General features: G+C 37.3%; 1 protein-coding gene across 3 annotated transcripts in view; it reads left to right on the forward strand.

Moving 5' to 3' along the window:
• cdk15 (cyclin-dependent kinase 15) overlaps positions 1-13,548 on the forward strand; it is a 47,916-nt gene extending 34,368 nt beyond the window's left edge. Inside the window, exons 4-15 of one of the 3 annotated variants that reach the window (XM_079840280.1) lie at positions 1,073-1,210; positions 2,310-2,404; positions 3,318-3,397; positions 5,156-5,250; positions 5,333-5,395; positions 5,478-5,601; positions 5,683-5,803; positions 5,912-6,005; positions 6,116-6,179; positions 11,608-11,656; positions 11,833-11,975; positions 12,185-13,239. In XM_079840280.1, the coding sequence (XP_079696406.1) occupies positions 1,073-1,210; positions 2,310-2,404; positions 3,318-3,397; positions 5,156-5,250; positions 5,333-5,395; positions 5,478-5,601; positions 5,683-5,803; positions 5,912-6,005; positions 6,116-6,179; positions 11,608-11,656; positions 11,833-11,975; positions 12,185-12,297 (1,179 nt within the window). In that variant the 3' untranslated portion in view covers positions 12,298-13,239. Of the gene's footprint in view, positions 1-1,072; positions 1,211-2,309; positions 2,405-3,317; positions 3,398-5,155; positions 5,251-5,332; positions 5,396-5,477; positions 5,602-5,682; positions 5,804-5,911; positions 6,006-6,115; positions 6,180-11,607; positions 11,657-11,832; positions 11,976-12,184 lie in introns of all 3 variants that reach the window. The other 2 variants (XM_079840281.1, XM_079840279.1) reach the window with 2 other exon arrangements.
• Positions 13,549-16,688: the final 3,140 nt, after the last annotated feature.

Consider the following 16,688-nt stretch of genomic DNA (forward strand, 5'->3'; position numbering starts at 1 on the left):
TGGCTTCACAAATGCTTTGCAGCATACCTCGGTTGTAACGAGTGGTTATTTCAGTCAAAGTTGCTCTTCTATCAGCTTGAATCAGTCGGCCCATTCTCCTCTGACCTCTAGCATCAACAAGGCATTTTCGCCCACAGGACTGCTGCATACTGGATGTTTTTCCCTTTTCACACCATTCTTTGTAAACCCTAGAAATGGTTGTGTGTGAAAATCCCAGTAACTGAGCAGATTGTGAAATACTCAAACTGGCCCGTCTGGCACCAACAACCATGCCACGCTCAAAATTGCTTAAATCACCTTTCTTTCCTATTCTGACATTCAGTTTGGAGTTCAGGAGATTGTCTTGACCAGGACCACACTCCTAAATGCATTGAAGCAACTGCCATGTGATTGGTTGATTAGATAATTGCATTAATGAGAAATTGAACAGGTGTTCCTAATAATCCTTTAGGTGAGTGTATGTATATTAATACTTAATACTCAACAAGGACACATTAAATTGATTCAAGTGACAGTAAAGTCATTTATAATATTACAAAAGATTTCTTTTTCAAATAAATGCTGTTCTTTTGAACTCTATTAATCACATCATTCTGAAAAAAAATTATTATGCAGCATAAACTGTTTTCAGCATTGATAATAATGAGAACCATTGTTAATAATTGAGCACCAATAATAATTGAGTTTTAGAATAGAATGAATTCTGAAGGATCATGTACTTGTAATCAAATAAAACCAGCCTTGGTGAGCACAAGAGACTTATTATAACATGAAGAAAACTTTTGACCGCCTATAAGAGTATGCATTTCCCTGCTGAAGAACTGTGAGGTCTGTAATCATCTAATCTGCATGTACAGCACATGTACAGTTCTGAGCTGGTATAAATGAAAATCCTAAAGCCACCTGAATATGAGGACACAGTTTACACACGTACACACACAGACAGATGTGATGGATACAGTAAGATGGCTGTATCAGCGAAACAAGGTGTTATAACATCTCACACTGTATCTAATATGGATCAAACTGTCCCCGTTTATCTCTTTCTCTCTATCTTTGTCTCCTATTTCAGCTGGGTGAGCTGGACGGGGTGGAGAAACCACAGCCGCACTGGTTTCACACGCTGCAGGTGCGACGGCTCAGAGTTCAGAGGGGCCGCAGTAACAGCGATCCTATGGGAGGAAAGAGCTTCCAGCAAGAGTTCCAGTGGGTGAGGGACACACTAATACAACTCAGACATACAGCAATACACAACATGTGATTTAAGCATGTCCACACCACAGCTACACAGTGATTTTACGTTACTTATTACAAACTGTAATTATGTCACATTGAATGTAATGTTAACCCTATAAAGGCTGTTGTATAATATTAGATGCATTCATTTATAAGGACTCTGAATGATCAAAACTTTATGGAAAAACCTGTTGTGCACAATCTACTACATGCCTTCTGCCATCTGATCGATGGTTTATAGTTTTTTAACAAATAAAAGGCCTTTTAGTATAATTGTAAAACGTCCCCCTTCAGGACTTATTACACATCTTTTTGCTCTGAAATCTTTCATGATTTTATTAAGTAAACTTAACAATAACTTTTATATTGTTACTAAAATTTCAAGATGAACATTTACTGGGCTGAAGCAACTGTATCAAATATGATGCATCAGTCTTTTGAGGAACTTTTATTTGTTCATCTCTTAATCATCGTTGTACTGCAGTGCATTATATGTTTTTCCCCCCAGTATAAAAACTACAGAGCTTTGATCATAACACTAAGCATTTAAATATAATATTACTAAGACATATTATTGGAAGATATAGAGTGACAACTGATATTTATATGCATTTTATCTAAGTAGTCTCATAATATGATCATAATTTCTTCCTTTTTTGGCTATATGAATAACATCTGTAGCTAATTGCATTATTTTGCTCCGTTTGGGTTTGTTTTGATGTGTTTTTTCTCCTTGCATATGAGCTCCATATTCTCTCAAAAAGTAACTAAATGGGCCATAAAAGTACAACAAACTGTTCCATTAAAAAAAAATTCTCACTATTATTTTATATTATTATATATTTTATATAGACTTTTTTTTTTTTACTTCAGAAGTGCTATTTGTTAGTTTGCATAAAATGACATATAGGCTCTAACATGAAAATGTTACACATTTATTGTTTAGTGACTTTTAGTTGAAAATGTATACTAAAGACGGTCTATAATAGCTACCTGGAAAAATCAGTTAACATGCTCATTCATTTCAAGGGCTGTTGTTTGGCGAAATAACAGTGTGTATGTTTTATTCACAGAAAACTGGTCTGCAGTTTGGGAATGCAACGTCTTATCTTAATTTAGAAAAACTTGGAGAGGGCACATATGCCACAGTTTACAAAGGAATTAGCAGGTTAGTAGTCATATGTAAACACTCACACAGACACACACTCAAACTGCAAATTAATAGTATAATTATTAGACCTCAGTTAGATGTTGCCTGTAGGACAACATTTATGCAGTTGGCAAGCACATTATTCGGATACACCACCCTGTGGCTTTGTTCTTCTGTATAATAGACAGCAAATGATTCTTTTCACTGCCTCCCTGTAGGCATTCCTTGAGTTCTTCTGTAGCAGCTTGTTTTACATGGATTCATTTTATAAGGTCATCTTACAACATATGGATACCCGCCTGAGGCTTCAACTGATAGGCAGTTTGATGTTGTTTTTTAATGAGAAACAGCTCCCATTTTAGAATAGAAAGCTACATTTAGCAAATGTTTTGCTTGTTTATGTGGAACAATGTTACCTCAGTTACGGATGATTAAATCCCACAGCAGGTAAAATGTTTCTTTCATGAATTGTTTGATGGACTTCCTTCATCAGTTACTCTCATGTCATTCCAAACCCTTAAGACTTTGTTCGAAACACAAATGAAGATCATTTTATTGAAATCTGAGAGATTTCTTTCCCTCCATTGAAAGTCATTAGGCTTTTTATTGACAGCCAATAGGCTTTAATTTACCTCACAGTCATGAACTATGATTTGCTGCATACTATTGTCATGTCGTTATTAGACCAAGGGCACATTCTCTTCACATTTAATCAGACAAAAAATAGAAGATAAAGACTTTTTTTGCTGACATTTTAAATGTGTATTTTCTACAACTTAAATGTGTCACTTTTAAGAGTACTCTAGCTTATAAATATCCTCACAGCAGAGCTAATGGACAATTTTGGTGTTTATTCTACTTTCTCAGGTAAACGTTTACAAGTAGATGTATGTTTATGGATTATGCTGAGGTTTTTCTGTGTTTCTGACAGGATAAATGGTCATCTTGTGGCTTTAAAGGTGATTCACATGAAAACCGAAGAAGGAATTCCATTCACAGCTATTAGAGAAGGTACTGCAAGAGCATAACACACACACACCCAAGAAACAAAAGTGCTTATACACACACAGGACAGTGGGGTAAAATGCGCCTGTATGTGTATAAATTATGTTGTCCATGCAATCAAGAATACAATTTGTTGTCAATTAAATATATATTCAGGAAGCATAATATATAGATGTCTGTGACTGAAATATGATTAATGGTTAAATTTTGTGATTATTATTAAAAAAATTTATAGAAACAAGTACACTCACCTAAAGGATTATTAGGAACACCATACTAATACTGTGTTTGACCCCCTTTCGCCTTCAGAACTGCCTTAATTCTACGTGGCATTGATTCAACAAGGTGCTGAAAGCATTCTTTAGAAATGTTGGCCCATATTGATAGGATAGCATCTTGCAGTTGATGGAGATTTGTGGGATGCACATCCAGGGCACGAAGCTCCCGTTCCACCACATCCCAAAGATGCTCTATTGGGTTGAGATCTGGTGACTGTGGGGGCCATTTTAGTACAGTGACCTCATTGTCATGTTCAAGAAACCAATTTAAAAATGATTCGAGCTTTGTGACATGGTGCATTATCCTGCTGGAAGTAGCCATCAGAGGATGGGTACATGGTTGTCATAAAGGGAAGGACATGGTCAGAAACAATGCTCAGGTAGGCCGTGGCATTTAAACGATGCCCAATTGGCACTAAGGGGCCTAAAGTGTGCCAAGAAAACATCCCCCACTCCATTACACCACCACCACCACCCTGCACAGTGGTAACAAGGCATGATGGATCCATGTTCTCATTCTGTTTACGCCAAATTCTGACTCTACCATCTGAATGTCTCAACAGAAATCGAGACTCATCAGACCAGGCAACATTTTTCCAGTCTTCAACTGTCCAATTTTGGTGAGCTTGTGCAAATTGTAGCCTCTTTTTCCTATTTGTAGTGGAGATGAGTGGTACCCGGTGGGGTCTTCTGCTGTTGTAGCCCATCCGCCTCAAGGTTGTGCGTGTTGTGGCTTCACAAATGCTTTGCTGCATACCTCGGTTGTAACGAGTGGTTATTTCAGTCAAAGTTGCTCTTCTATCAGCTTGAATCAGTCGGCCCATTCTCCTCTGACCTCTAGCATCAACAAGGCATTTTCGCCCACAGGACTGCCGCATACTGGATGTTTTTCCCTTTTCACACCATTCTTTGTAAACCCTAGAAATGGTTGTGCGTGAAAATCCCAGTAACTGAGCAGATTGTGAAATACTCAGACCGGCCCGTCTGGCACCAACAACCATGCCACGCTCAAAATTGCTTAAATCACCTATCTTTCCCATTCTGACATTCAGTTTGGAGTTCAGGATATTGTCTTGACCAGGACCACACTCCTAAATGCATTGAAGCAACTGCCATGTGATTGGTTGATTAGATAATTGCATTAATGAGAAATTGAACAGGTGTTCCTAATAATCCTTTAGGTGAGTGTATATAGTATATATACAAACAATATATATACAAGTATATAGAAACAAATATATTTTTTGATTTCTCTTTTTTGACCAAATAAATGCATCCTTGGTGAGCATAAGAAACATCTTTCAAAAGCATTAATAAATCTTACCAACCCCAAAGTTTTGAACGCTGGTGTATATAATGGACTAATTTCATTCATTTTTCAGTGAAAAAGTGAAAAGTAGATCATCTCACCCCACTCCCCTCTAAATATGTGATCGTACTGCACTTGTTGATGCCATATGCCTATTTTATTTGTGATTATTCCCAGCCTCCTTGTTAAAAGGCCTTAAACATGCCAACATAGTCTTGCTCCACGACATCATCCACACGCGAGAGTCTCTCACCTTTGTCTTTGAGTACGTGGTGAGTCTAAGACGTCGCCTTACAAGATTATTTTGTTGTTTCGTTTTTCGTCTGTCTGGCATATTTTACATCTTTCTTGCAGCAAACAGATTTGGCTCAATATATGATTCAGCATCCTGGCGGACTTCACTCGTACAACATCAGGGTAAACAAACCCATAATTGCACAAAAACACACAACGTCAGAAATAATGAGCTGGAATCCTCACACTCTCTCTGTTTCTTCAGCTCTTCATGTTTCAGTTGCTGCGAGGATTGTCTTACATTCACAGCAGAAGAATTCTGCATCGAGACCTCAAACCTCAGAATTTGCTCATCAGCTATCTGGGAGAACTCAAATTAGCCGATTTTGGTAGGTTTCATTTAAACTACACACATACACACGCTAACTAATCATGTGTTCTAAACTACGGTGGGCCTCTTGTTGCTTCAGGTCTGGCCCGATCTAAGTCCATACCGTGCCAAACGTACTCAGCCGAGGTCGTGACATTATGGTACCGCCCGCCAGATGTTCTCATGGGCTCCACTGATTACTCCACAGCCCTGGACATCTGGTGAGTCCCTGCACCTCATTCTTCTAAGAAAGGTTCATAATAGTGAGAGCAACAGTAATGTCTGACTCATAAGTATACAGTATATGATGTGTACATTTGTCTCTTTAGGGGAGCCGGCTGCATTTTTATTGAGATGCTACAGGGGTCACCAGCGTTTCCTGGAGTTGCTGATGTCTTTGAGCAGCTGCTGAAGATTTGGACAGTGAGTCTGTTTTTGGGAATGTACTATTATCGTGTGAAATTTCTCTTCCATCCTTTTATTTATCCTCCTCTCCTCACCGATATTCATCTCTCCTCTTCTTTCCTTCTGAGGTCCTCGGGGTCCCGACCGAGGAGAGCTGGCCAGGTGTCAGTGATCTGCCAAACTACAAACCAGGTGTGTGCAAAATCCTTCTTTCATCTGTCTCTGTACTGTAATCTCACAGATGTGTCTGCTATGAGAGGTGATTTCCTGCCTCAACAGATTTCTCATTCATTAAATGCTTGCGCCAGGGTATGTGTTAGTATGTACTTCATGTGGTAAAAAAAATGTTTTAATATAAGCTTGATTATATTATGTTATAGCAATGAAAGTAATTTTAGGACTTAGATCAGGAAGAATTAGGTCCTTAAAGGGAAAGTTCATCCCAAAATGAAACTTCTGTCATCATTTACTTGCCCTCATGCAATTTCAAAACTTCTTTCTTCTATGGAACACAAAAGAATGATTTGATTCGAATTAAGTTGTTATTCATTGATACTCTTCCCCCTAAATCATAGCTCTCAAATATAATTGACGTCAAAGCCATTGATTCTTGCATGGACAGTCATGATTTATTGGCCTCTTAATTTTGGAATTTAAAAATCATACGGGCAACTTTGATGGTTCCTTTTACATCAGTGGTTCTCAACCATTTTGATTCCAAGGCCCATCATTGTCCACAACAATATTTAACGGTCACATTACTTTTCCAGTTGATTGTGATTTACTGGATAATGATTTTGTTGTTGTTATTTTTTCTTTTACTTAAAATGTTTTTAAAACGGCCTGCCGACGGGCTATCTTAAATAGTGAAATAACATTCCTTTCTTAATGTGCGGTGTGTGTGTGTGTGTGTGTGTGTGTGTGTGTGTGTGTGTGTGTGTGTGTGTACGGTTCGCAGTTATATTCACCGATCGGGCGGGCCAAGTAATAAAAAAATAACATTCCAATCAGTCGCGGGTGGATGAGAGATAAATCATTGTGTTTGTTTTACTAACTAAGGGTTTTATTGTAATATATTTGAATGGAATTGTGTAGAATCTTAATGTTGGCTATTTGTATGTTATCAGCTGAAACATAGACAATATAATAATATGCTATCCATTATTTTTAACATAAAAGTGGGTGCGGCCATTAGTAACTTGAATGTACAAGTCTTCCGTGTCAAGAGGTTCCAGTTATTTTAGCTGTACAATAAATGTCTGTTTATGCTGCTTGACATTGCAAACTGGTATTTATTATCATACAATTTTAATTTATTGTTGTAATAATAAACACATTGGTTGTAGGGCAAAATAGTTTTATTGGTTGCTGCAATTTTTCTTGTTATTTGCCATACAGCAGCTAATAAATCTGAAGTCTGGCACATTCACAATAAAATGACTTACTTGTGCATTTAAAAAAAAATATGGTTGATATGCAAATTTGAAATTTGTACACCACAGATTTTTTTTTTTTTCTACTTTTGTGTTGCATGGTAGAAAGTGATATGTAAATGATGACAGAATTCTTATTTTTTAGTGAACTTTACCTGCACATGCACACTTTTTACAGATTTAATTTCTTTGATTTGTAAACATTCAGTAAATACAAATGTACCCATTAATTTAGAGTTAGAGCTACAAATATACACCGTTATCTATATGCAGTGTGTGTGTGCCCTTGTATATACAGTATGGTTTATGAGGACATGGGGTGTGTGTGTGTGTGTGTGTGTGTGTGTGTGTGTGCGCGTGCGTGTGTGTGTGTGTGTGTGTGTGTGTGTGTGTGTGTGTGTGTGTGTGTGTGTGTGTGTGTGTGTGTGTGTGTGTGTGTGTGTGTGTGTGTGTGTGTGTGTGTGTGTGTGTGTGTGTGTGTGTGTGTGTGTGTGTGTGTGTGTGTGTGTGTGTGTGTGTGTGTGTGTGTGTGTGCCTGTGCCTATGTGTGGCTAGAAACCTTGTTGCCAAGGGTCTGTCGTTTTAATAACATGCAGTCATACAAACAGAAATTTGCTAGAGCAAATTCACAAAGTTGTGCTGAAGCTGTGTTTCCAATATAAATCATTTTATGTGTATAGGTGTTCTGTTAGTGGTTTTGTTGGCCATGAGTTGACTTGACACCTTCGAGTCAGACACAAACACACACCTTCACACACTCATGCAGGAAAGGGGTTGATGTCTTTCCACTGCAGTCCTGGAAATAAAGTGCAAACTCATTACACAGGTGCACAAATGAGCAATGTGAGGTGGCTTTGGGAAATATGCCTCATTTAGAGTGTGTGGGTACTGATGGAGATGATGTGTGTGGTAGGTAAACTGCTGGCAGGCCTTCCCTGCTGTGTTTCTCCATGAATCTGGGTTTACCCAAGCCCCAGGCTGTTCTGTGTGTGTGTACCATGTGTTGGAGAGAAGCTAAAGGAACCCGCTGTGGTCTCTCAGGTATATCCAGGTGTGCTGAAGCGTAAGTGTGGCTTCAGGTTTCAGCCAAGAATGACCGGGTGGCCCGTGACCACAGCCACTGACAGAGGGACACTCATAATAAAGGTTCTTCAAAAGCTCTTTATAGCAAAAAACATTACTGAGTGGTTTGAATGTTTCCTTGAATGCTAATAAAAGTTCTTAAATTAATAGTTTACCCAAATGGAAGTTAAAAAAGCAGTGTTATTTTTAGGATTATTTATACACTCTTATATAGGGGTCAGCGTTATGATCAAAATCTTATTTCACGATACAAGGAATTTTATTTCACGATAACGATATTTCAGTCGATATTTTGACAACTCTCTGAATAGTTTTAGCATGTTATCGAATATGGCAATGTTACTGTATTTGGTCTTGGCGGACTAGATCTGCTACGCTGCTGCTGCTGATTATTGCTGCTGCAAAACAAGTACGGTCTGCAAGTATGTGAACATGTAAGATATGCTGATGCTGCATAATTAGACATGCATAAATCCTGTAGCAGATGTAGGGGGGGGGGGGGGGGGGGGGGGGTTCATAGGAACTCTGATAGCATGCAGCAGGACTATATTACAGCAAACAGAGAACCAGACTTTTTAAAGGTTGAGCAAGCAATCTCATTGGCTGCAGGATCAGCAGAGGCCAATCAGATTGTGCCATGCGTTAATGATGTGATAGCCTGCACCCTCACTAACTAGATATGTATTACAATATAGTTATTTTTCTTATTTTATTTTATCTTTGTTATTAATAAACGGAACAAAGATACAAATTAGTACTTCAGGTTTGTAAGTGAGCATCAGTACTCCATTGAATTCTTTTTTTTTTTTTTTTGCTTTATGAATCTTCAAACACTTCCTGCGCTTTATTTTCTTATTCTTACATGTTTCTTTATCATCATACTGCCCAGCTCTAGTATTATACTATTTAATATTTTGAATTAGCTTTTATTTTTAAATGTTCAGTTTTTATTTTAATTTAAGTTTTAGCAAATTTGATATGTGCATTTTATTAGGTTGGTTTTTTTATATATCTGTTTAGCTTTAATTCATTTTTATTTCAGTTTTAGTAACTTTAGTACTTCAACTTAAACTTATTTTAGTTCAATTAGTTGCCAAGACAACATTTCTCATTTTTGTTTAACATTTTTAAGCTCAAGTATTTCATTTAATATTTGTATTTTATATTACTCTAGCTTTAATTCAATTAATGAATGTATACTATTTTGAATAGTTTTAGTAAATAATGACAAAATTGCACAAAAGGAGAAATTCAGCAGAATGTTCATGCTGCTCTTTTCATCTCCAAACAAAATGCCAAAAAGCACCATAAAAGTGTCCGTCACAGCTCTTGTGCTATTTACGTCTAGTTTACTGGTGCTGTGAATGAACATCTGTAAACTGAAACGTTTTGTCTGCGGGTTAATTAACTCACCCAAACACATGAGATTAATCAGGAGTGAACTTAAACTAAGTTACGTGCTAGTCAAAATGTGTGTCACATTGCAAATAAGGTCTTTCTAAAACGACACATTAAAACACAGACAATGAATAACTAAATTGCAATATATTATATTGCAATAATGTTTTCATAATGTAATTTCATGAGCTCAGGTGTTATTAAAAACTGTTTAAAAAAACAAAGACATCTTTTTGCATTTGCCTTGATTAAATCGAGACATTTTGTGCACATGTTATCTGACAGTAGTGATACTAGTTGCCATTGGTTCTGATGCGGCTCATAAACAGTTGAATATAGAGAAGCACAAATAAGACTTGAGTTATGCTGTATTTTATGCTTCTTTAAAGTAATGGAAGTAGCGACAGATCTTTTCTTCCATATTGTGATGTTCATCAGAGTGTAATGAATTATTGTAAAAGAAACAAATGTAGAGCAGGAACTTGATTCAATCCATCATTGGATTTTGAGATGTGGTGGGCGTTTCATTCAAGAATTAATGCAAGCTTGCAGTCAATTGTAAAGGGGTGGGGTTTAAGAGAACCACTGTAAATGATTGGAGAAGTCTGACATTTGTCACCAGAGAGAAGTCTGTCATTTCACCGGAAGGTCAAGTTATGACATTCTGATATAACATTACAAGCTCCAAAAAAAATTAAGTAAATGGATAAATTGTTTACCTTAAAGGGTTAGTTCAGGGACAATTCTGACATCAATTACTCACCCTCATGTCATTCCAAACCCATAAGACCTTCGTTCTTCTTCAGAACACAAATGAAGATATTTTTGATGGAATCCAAGAGCTTTCTATCCCTCCATTAGGAGCAAAGCAACTTACACATTCAAGGTCAAGAAAGACATCGCTAAAGTAATACATGTGACTCCAGTGGTTTAACCCCAATTTTAAGTGACATGAGTGCTTTGCTTCCGCAAAAAACAAAATGTACCACTTTATTTACAAAAATATTGACCTGCAATTCAGTAGGGGGAGCACCACAACGCACGCGTGTTGTGTTGACTCAAGTCCGGAAGTTGTTCTGTGCTCGCGCTTTGGAGAATATTATTTTGTAAATATAGAGGTAAATTATGTTTTTTTTTTGTGCAAACAAAGCACTCGTGTCGCTTCATAAAATTGAGGTTAACCACTAAAGTCAAGATTACTTTAATGATGTATTTCCTATCGTTCTGGACCTTGGATGTGTAAGTTGCGTTGCTCCCAATGGAGGGACAGAAAGCTCTCGGATTCCATCAAAAATATCTTCATTTGTGTTCAAAAGATGAACGAAAGCCTTACGGGTGTGGAACGACACAAGGGTGAGTAATTAATGACAGAAGTCGTTTTTGGGTGAACTAACCCTTTAAGATCTATAGCATAAATTTTCATCTCATTCCGACTTCAATTGTAGCTTGGAAGCCCAAGTCACCACTCACTGCCATTGCATGGAAAAGTGCAGCGTGAACATTCTGCCAAATGTCTCTTTTTGAACTCCACAGAAGAAAGGAAGTCATATAGGTTTGGAAGAACACAAGGAATAGTAAATGATGAAGGCTTTCAAAGATGGTCTCGTGGCTCATTGTCTTAACAGGCTCTGAGTGAAGATACCTGATCAGAGTTGGATGTTTTGGTGGTCTATTAAGCTAAAAGAGGACTCTTTGTGTTCCTGTAGAGTGGTTCCTGCCCTGCAAGCCCCAGCAATTCCGAGATGTCTGGAAAAGGTAAGACCAGTTCATGCATTCATGCTCGTGCGCGTATGTGTGTGTGTATTGGCTCAGAGTGGGAACAGAAGGGTTTTTGTATAGCGGTCTTCATCTCCCTTCCACCAACCCCCTCTAATGGATGTCTGACCCATAGCTCTCTGTATGTGTGTGTGTGTGTGTGTACATTGGCTCAGACTCGCTCAGTTACCTTATAAGACGGAGGATCTGGCCCAGCAGATGCTGATGATGATTCCAAAAGACAGGATTTCAGCCCAGGATGCATTGCTGCACCCATATTTCAACACTCTTCCACCTCCGTTAATGCATCTAAGGGACAGTAAGTGCTGGAGAATTTCACTATATGAGCGGAATGCACGCAATTCCAGCTTCAAAGGCTAATCCGGTCCCGTTTCAGACAAGATCAAAGTTAAATCCCTCTTAGTTTCTGTCAAAACTGGCAACCTTTTTCAACACTGACTCAAGATGAAAAGAGATTATGCAATCTTAGGTCTTTTCTTTTCCTAACCTTCTCTCTTTCTCCGTCAGCCGTGTCCATCTTTAAGGTGCCGGGCGTGAGGTTAGAGACGGAAGCGAGGGATATCTTCAGCCCCAGCAGACGAATGAAATTGCCTCTTGCTCCGCTGGCCAAGTGCTGGTGAAAGACTCGCCTTTGTAAATAGTTGGTGTGCTTGTGAAAACCAAAAACACACCAGCATGAGTAAAGCATGACGGGCAGTTTGTATGTTGATTATTCAAATCTAAATCAGCTTTATCAAATAGATTTCTAAAGGAATATCAGATTCAATTTCATAAAAATTTGTGTTTTTACATTTTAGACCAGTAATACCTAAGATAAAGTTTTATGGTAAATCATGATGATCCAAGTTAAAGCTGATTTATCACCAGGATCCACTGTATTTTGAGATCATATTCATTGAGAGAGGATCAAATATGTCTGCTTTCCTGCCTCTCAGCAAAGTGATGTCCAGAGTCTGTTTACAGCACACTTTCATTGTGAATAAGTTATGCACTTATCAATTTTGATATGTAATTATTTTTTGTATATATTGCACAGAAAAGAGCGAGAGTGTGAGAGAGATGAATTGGGAATATGATATGGAAATGTGTGGAATGTACCTACTAATATTTCAAAGCTCTATTGTATAGTGTGCGGGTGAAAAAAATTACTTGTATGCGTTCATAAAACACCTGGAGAGTCTCACCTGAAATTACCTGTTTTTGTACAGCACATACTCATATTTCTGTCCACCGTGTCAAAACATACTGTTTTTAGATAAGTTTGCATTAATAATGAATAAATTCAATATATTTACATATTAGCTATGTATGCATAAGATTCAGAGATTCAAACATGTACTGCTTCTAAGTCAATGTTCTATGTGAGAGATGTACAGCAATATTGGTCACCAACAAATAACAGCTTCAAATAATAGAAGCCATCACTCAATACTGATGTCATACATGGATATCCACACACTTCAGAATAATCTGCAATACTGTGAAAATTGTGTACGTGTTCAAAAAATTGAATACAATACCACTGTGTCTTGACTACTGAATAAATACAGTAAAAACATCAGTAAATGCGTGTCTGTTTAGTTTGGGGTAGTGCACTGATATCCCAAATGTTCAAAATCCAGAAAGTGCATGAACCAAGTAGTGGTTTGATTCACCTATCGGCCATGAACAGACACTTTATCCATGTTCCTCCAGGGCCGTGAGGGAAAGAGGTAGTTTTAAACTGTAAAAAATAATTTAAAATAAAAAATGTATAATTGCTCAAATGGTGGATAGAAAAAATATACTTTTTTAAAAATTATAGAATTTTAGTAATTTTTTGTGCTGTCAAATCGATTAATCGCATCCAAAATAAAAGTTGGTGTTTACATAATATATGTGTGTGTACTGTGTGTATAATTATTATGTGTTTATAAATACACAAACATGCATGTATGTATTTAAGAAAAAATGTATGTTTATATTTACATATAATATAAATATATATATACAGTACATGCAAATATTTCTTCAATATATACATGAATGAGTGTGTATGTATGCATAATAATTATACATAGTACACACACATACTGTGTAAACACAAGCTTTTAGTTGGGATGCGATTTATCGCGATTAATCGATTTGACAGCTAGTTTATAGCATAAATGGGTCTGATATTGAACACTTTCCTTCATTTGACTATTAGCATGGTCCACGTTTAGTTATTAGTAAGTACTACCTGACTAACATGTACAATGACCGACCACAGTATGTTTTGTTTTATGGCTGAATCTGAAATCGATGATAGGCCTACAACAAATAATGAATGTTCCAGTTCTTCAGTCACTATGCTAACCATCTATTAAACACCACTCCATATGGAGAGACTACAAAGGGATGGAAAACACGTGACAAGATAATACAACAACATTAAAACGGTATAAACGAGGAGTGTCTTTTCATTATGCCGTTTCAGGTGTGTTGTGTAACTTCTGGATTTTTGTTTGAAGATGGTAGGCCTACTAAGAGAAACTTCCTGTCTGGTTATGAAACCAGAGAATGGGCAACACAATGTTCCAACAAGCTCTCAAGATATCGAATTTCATTTAAACCTGAAGGGCTTTATATACACACAGGAAGATCAAACCTCTTTGTCTTTCTTCTTTTCCTCCAGCCTTCTTGCGTTTCATTTCCCATCTGGCTCTGTTGAAATGCAGCACTTATGCAATTCCTGAATGAGCCACGAGATGGCGCACTATTTCGCACTAATTCACCCAACATTAGCACGACTATCTACGCCGGGGCTAGTTGTCACAATGACTCAGGTACACAAACATGTCATTTCTCTAGCGCTTATTTTGTATGTTGATGTATGTGCAATCATCAAATATTCTCTTAAAATAACAATATTATATTGAATACAACTCAAATCAACACCACATTGGATAAATATATGTTGTTTTGTATTGTTCATCATTTTTTATTCAAATTTTGCCTACACTCTTTTAAAAAAAGCTTCTTTAGTGGCATCAGTGGTTCCATGAAGATCTTAACTTCCATAACCTTCTTTAAAGGTTCTAAATAAAAGGTTCTAGAAGAAACATTTTTGATTTCCTAAAGAACTATTCAGTGAAAAGTCCTTAAAATGGCAATTTTTTTCTTAGTGTGAAGAACATTTTAATAATCGAAAGAACCACGATATAGAACCTTTACATTGTCACAATGGAAGCTGCCATTAAACATGGCATGTTTTCACAAAAGGTCAATATTTTAAGTTAACAGTTTAGGCAATAGAGAAATGTTGAATCACTTTTTTTGCTGAGACTTTCGGGGAAATAAACCCACCATGAGAAATATTCACTTGAGTTAAAATGGCAGCCTTGGACTTCTCCACGGACATTTTAGTGTCCTACACCTTCTCCCTAAATCTGATTTCAGCAAGTCTGTGAAATGTATGTGTTGGTTTCCGTCACGGGAGTCAGTGGGTGGAGAGAGTTTTGACGGAGTGATTCAAGGCCATGAAATGAAAAGCTGAGAGCTCAGATGGTCTCTCTTAGTATGTATTTTCCAAGGCTTAACTCACTCTGATGTGGTCTTGTTAACGTTACTGCAGCGCCAGCAAGGTTTTATATGGGTTTATGATATTAATTAATGTCAAAGCTCAAGGTCATAAGACCGCCGTTAGGTAAAGTAGAAACTATTAAGTGCTTACTGATGTCGGTAAAGCTCTGACAAATATAAAACTGTATAGGCCTGTATAAACACATGTACAAGCCAAAAACGTCACACAAAAGTACTCTAAGAAACACTCACTCATAAAGTGTGCACAATACAGTTGTGGAGATCCATTACTCACAGCTAAATTAAAGTGATCTGCGATGGTGCACATATAGTTTCTTTTCACATGTAAGTGTGTGTTTAAGTGTGCAATTTGAGGTGAGTCAGTTCCAGTTTATTCCTAAACACAGGATCCCTGAGTACAAAGAACAAAAATGAATCTGCCGTCTGTCTCCAGTGTTCAGGCATCTCACCCGATATCCTGATGATTCGAGAATGTATGAGGACATTCCATTTAAACCATTCATCTGTCATCACCCACTCCACCCACTGAAGGATACTGAATAACTACAGTTATCTCCAGTCTAACACCCTGAGCTCTCCTTAAAACACTCTCTCCACTTAAAAATAATTTGTTTGAAGCAGTGTTGGGGGTAACGCATTACAAGCAACTCCAGTTATGTAATCAGATACATTTTTACTAATAAAGTAAGTAGTAAAGTAATGCATTACTTTTAAATTTACAACAAAATACTTTACTTTTTCATTTAAGTAATGCAAGTTACTTTGTTTTCCTATTTATTGACTGACAGCACTATTGTCCCCATGTTGAGAGAAATCATAAGTGCAGAGGCGTCGGTTGTAAACATGATGATTACTGTAATTCTAGACAAAATGTGAGCAATCATTTACTAATCTCACTTGCACAAAAAAAGACTCAGAGCCCTATTTAAATACAACCCCAAATCAGAAAAAGTTTGGACAGTATGGAAAACGCAAATAATAAAAAAAAGAAGTGATTTCTAAATTTACTTTGACTTGTATTTCATTGCAGACAATATGAACACAAAATTGTTCATGTTTTGTCTGGTCAACTTCATGTCATTTGTAAATATGCATCCTTTCCTGTCATTCAGACCTGCAACACATTTAAAAAAAAGTTGGGACAGTAAAGCATTTACCACTTTGTAATGTTGCCATTCCTTTTCACAACACTTAAAAGACGTTTAGGGACTGAAGACACCAAGTGATGAAGTGTTTCAGGTGTAATTTTGTCCCATTCTTCCTGCAAACAAGTCTTAAGGTGGGCAACAGTACGGGGTTTTCGTTGTCGCATTTTGCGCTTCAAAATGCGGCACACATTCTCTATTGGAGACAGGTCGGGACTGCAGGCAGGCCAGTCAAGTACCCGTACCCTCTTCCTCCGCAGCCAGGACTTTGTAATGTGTGCAGAATGTGGTTTTGCATTGTC

Source organism: Gobio gobio, assembly GCF_949357685.1.
Source record: "Gobio gobio genome assembly, chromosome: 17".
Classification (NCBI taxonomy): Eukaryota; Metazoa; Chordata; class Actinopteri; order Cypriniformes; family Gobionidae; genus Gobio; species Gobio gobio.